Source organism: Trypanosoma equiperdum (assembly GCF_001457755.1).
Source record: "Trypanosoma equiperdum strain OVI genome assembly, contig: ctg_1582, whole genome shotgun sequence".
In the NCBI taxonomy this organism is placed as follows: Eukaryota; Euglenozoa; class Kinetoplastea; order Trypanosomatida; family Trypanosomatidae; genus Trypanosoma; species Trypanosoma equiperdum.
This window is the reverse complement of record NW_027123596.1, coordinates 1-3,646: the sequence shown is the minus strand read 5'-3', so window position 1 is coordinate 3,646 and position 3,646 is coordinate 1. Positions and strand designations below refer to the sequence as shown.

General features: G+C 53.5%; 2 protein-coding genes across 2 annotated transcripts; both read right to left on the bottom strand.

Moving 5' to 3' along the window:
• Positions 1–46: 46 nt before the first annotated feature.
• Positions 47–1,402, bottom strand: TEOVI_000891200 (alpha tubulin; the record flags this gene model as incomplete). The annotated part of the gene is made up of 1 exon (XM_067222210.1): positions 47–1,402. The coding sequence occupies one exon, from the start codon at positions 1,400–1,402 to the stop codon at positions 47–49; it is 1,356 nt and encodes a 451-aa protein (XP_067078311.1).
• Positions 1,403–2,033: 631 nt separating this feature from the next.
• Positions 2,034–3,362, bottom strand: TEOVI_000891100 (beta tubulin; the record flags this gene model as incomplete). The annotated part of the gene is made up of 1 exon (XM_067222209.1): positions 2,034–3,362. One exon carries the CDS (start codon positions 3,360–3,362, stop codon positions 2,034–2,036), a length of 1,329 nt encoding a protein of 442 aa, XP_067078310.1.
• Positions 3,363–3,646: the final 284 nt, after the last annotated feature.

Below are 3,646 nucleotides of genomic sequence, written 5' to 3'. Positions count from 1 at the left end.
AGAACATAAATGAAAACCTACACATGGTGCGACGTTGTCACACTTTCTAGTACTCCTCCACATCCTCCTCACCGTCCATATCCGCGGACTCGGCACCAACCTCTTCGTAGTCCTTCTCAAGTGCTGCAAGGTCTTCACGGGCCTCGGAGAACTCACCCTCTTCCATACCCTCACCGACGTACCAGTGCACGAAGGCGCGCTTGCTGTACATGAGATCGAATTTGTGGTCAATACGAGCGAACACCTCTGCGATGGCCGTGGAGTTGGCGATCATGCATACCGCGCGCTGCACCTTGGCAAGGTCACCACCTGGCACCACCGTGGGTGGCTGGTAGTTGATACCGCACTTGAAGCCTGTGGGAGACCAGTCCACGAACTGAATCGTGCGCTTCGTCTTGATGGTCGCGACGGCAGCATTCACATCCTTTGGCACAACGTCACCACGGTACATGAGGCAGCACGCCATGTACTTGCCGTGGCGGGGGTCGCACTTTGTCATCATGGAGGCGGGCTCAAACACAGCGGTCGAGATCTCAGAGACAGAGAGTTGCTCGTGGTAGGCCTTCTCTGCGGAGATGACTGGTGCATAGCTTGTCAGCACGAAGTGGATACGTGGGTACGGCACAAGGTTTGTCTGGAACTCTGTCAGATCCACGTTCAATGCACCGTCGAAGCGGAGGGACGCTGTCAGCGAGGAAACCACCTGACCGATGAGGCGGTTCAGGGTGGGGTACGTGGGGCGCTCAATATCGAGGTTGCGGCGAGTCAAATCATAAATTGCTTCATTGTCAAGCATCGCAGCAACATCGGTGTGCTCCAGAAGTGAGTGTGTCGAGAGCACAGAGTTGTAGGGCTCCACGACAGCCGTCGACACCTGCGGTGATGGATACACCGTGTAGCCGAGCTTGGACTTCTTGCCATAGTCCACGGAGAGGCGCTCCAAGAGCAGCGCACCCAGGCCAGAACCAGTGCCACCGCCGACGGCGTGATACACGAGGAAGCCCTGAAGACCAGTGCAGTTGTCAGCGAGCTTGCGGATGCGGTCCAGGCAGAGGTCGACGATCTCCTTACCAATGGTGTAGTGGCCACGAGCGTAGTTGTTGGCCGCATCCTCCTTGCCGGAGATCAGCTGCTCGGGGTGGAACAGCTGGCGGTACGTGCCAGTGCGCACTTCATCCACCACTGTTGGCTCCAGGTCCAAGAACACCGCGCGGGGAACGTGCTTGCCAGCACCAGTCTCAGAGAAGAAGGTGTTGAACGCATCATCCTCAACGCCAATCGTCTTGTCAGAGGGCATCGCACCATCGGGTTGAATGCCGTGTTCCAGGCAGAACAATTCCCAGCAGGCGTTACCAACCTGGCAACCAGCCTGACCAATGTGGATGCAGATAGCCTCACGCATGATAAATAAATAGAAGTGCTTTGTTGTTGTTGTTAGTGGTGCTAGTACCTACTGTTGCTAATATAAACGGATGAATAGTCCTTTGCTTAAACTAGTGTTTGAAGATCTGTCAGAAATCAGCACCGCGAGGGGGTGAGGAGAGGAGAATATAGAGTCAACATTAGGCAATACTTACGCCACCACCACTTACGAAGTGAGAAGTGCGTGTAGGCGCACTCCACACAGCGGAAGAGGCAAACAATGGGACCCATAAAGGTGGAGGATCAAGATTGTGTACATTTAACGAGAAGAAGGCGTGTTGATGAGTTGTACTGTTGATCTCACTAGCTCATCTTACACGTGACGGTTCATACATAGTCACGTAAGGACAGACAGGGACCCCAATACATCCCACATCATGGTACGCGTGTCCCTCATATACCCTTCCCACCTCCTCTACTATCCGTGGCTCTCTGAATAGAGTGGCGCGCGGATGTACACAAACGTGGAAGAAAAAAAAAATTAAAGAAAAAAACAACAAAACATAAACACAAAAGAACAAAATGACAGAAGGACGAAGGAGAAAGGGGACGAGAAACAAACATCTTCATTACCTACTGCTAATGACGAACGGGAAATGCCCCGTCCGCGTCTAGTATTGCTCCTCCTCGTCGAACTCGCCCTCCTCCTCAATCGTGGCATCCTGGTACTGCTGGTACTCAGACACGAGATCGTTCATGTTGGACTCTGCCTCCGTGAATTCCATCTCGTCCATACCCTCGCCAGTGTACCAGTGCAAGAACGCCTTGCGACGGAACATGAGGGTGAACTGCTCTCCCACACGGCGGAACATCTCCTGGATGCAGGTGTTGTTGCCAATGAAGGTGACAGCCATCTTGAGTCCCTTGGGTGGGATATCGCAAACAGAGGACTTGATGTTGTTCGGGATCCACTCAATGAAGTAGGACGAGTTCTTGTTCTGCACGTTCAGCATCTGCTCATCAACCTCCTTCGTCGACATGCGGCCGCGGAAGAGTGCAGACGCTGTCAGGTAGCGGCCGTGACGAGGATCTGCAGCTTGCATCATGTTTTTCGCATCGAACATCTGCTGCGTTAGCTCGGGCACGGAGAGACCGCGGTACTGCTGCGAGCCGCGGCTGGTCAGCGGGGCGAAGCCCATCATGAAGAAGTGCAGACGCGGGAATGGGACAAGGTTCACAGCCAACTTACGGAGGTCAGAGTTCAACTGACCAGGGAAGCGCAGGCAGCAGGTGACGCCGGACACAACAGCAGACACCAAGTGGTTCAGGTCACCGAACGTTGGTGTTGTCAGTTTCAGGGTGCGGAAGCAAATATCGTACAGTGCCTCGTTGTCAATGCACATCGACTCATCGGAGTTTTCCACAAGTTGGTGCACGGAGAGAGTCGTATTGTACGGCTCGACGACAGTGTCGGACACCTTGGGGGATGGGATGATGGAGAAAGTCATCATGATACGGTCAGGGTACTGCTCGCGAAGCTTCGAGATGAGCAGCGTACCCATGCCGGAGCCAGTACCACCACCAAGGGAGTGGCAGATCTGGAAGCCCTGGAGGCAGTCACAGCTCTCCGCCTCCTTGCAGCACACATCGAGCACAGAGTCGATCAGTTCCGCACCCTCCGTGTAGTGGCCCTTTGCCCAGTTGTTGCCGGCGCCAGACTGTCCAAAGATGAAGTTGTCGGGGCGGAAGATCTGACCATAGGGGCCAGCACGTACGGAGTCCATTGTACCTGGCTCCAGATCAATCAGCACGGAGCGGGGCACATAGCGACCTCCCGTTGCCTCATCAAAGTACACATTGATGCGCTCCAGCTGCAGGTCAGAGTCACCCTGGTAGGTACCTGTGGGGTCCACACCGTGCTCGTCACTGATCACCTCCCAGAACTTTGAGCCGATCTGGTTACCGCATTGGCCAGCCTGAACGCAGACGATTTCGCGCATAATTCGTTTGAACTATTTTCTTTGATGAAAGGGTTACTATTCTTTCTCCTCTAGTAGGGCTGGTCGAGAAAACAAGATTGAAAGAAAAGGCGGAAAGGGAGAGAGAGAAAGAGGTGTGACACGACAGGAAGAAGCGAATAAGGGGAAGGAAGGCATACACGCAACCACAGACGTGACAGGGTGCCTCCTACACAAAGGGTGAGCAAAAAAACAAGAAAAACATAGGTCCCAAGCGAATTAAAAACATTTGAGACAGAAAACAAATTCACAAAAAAAAGAAAGAA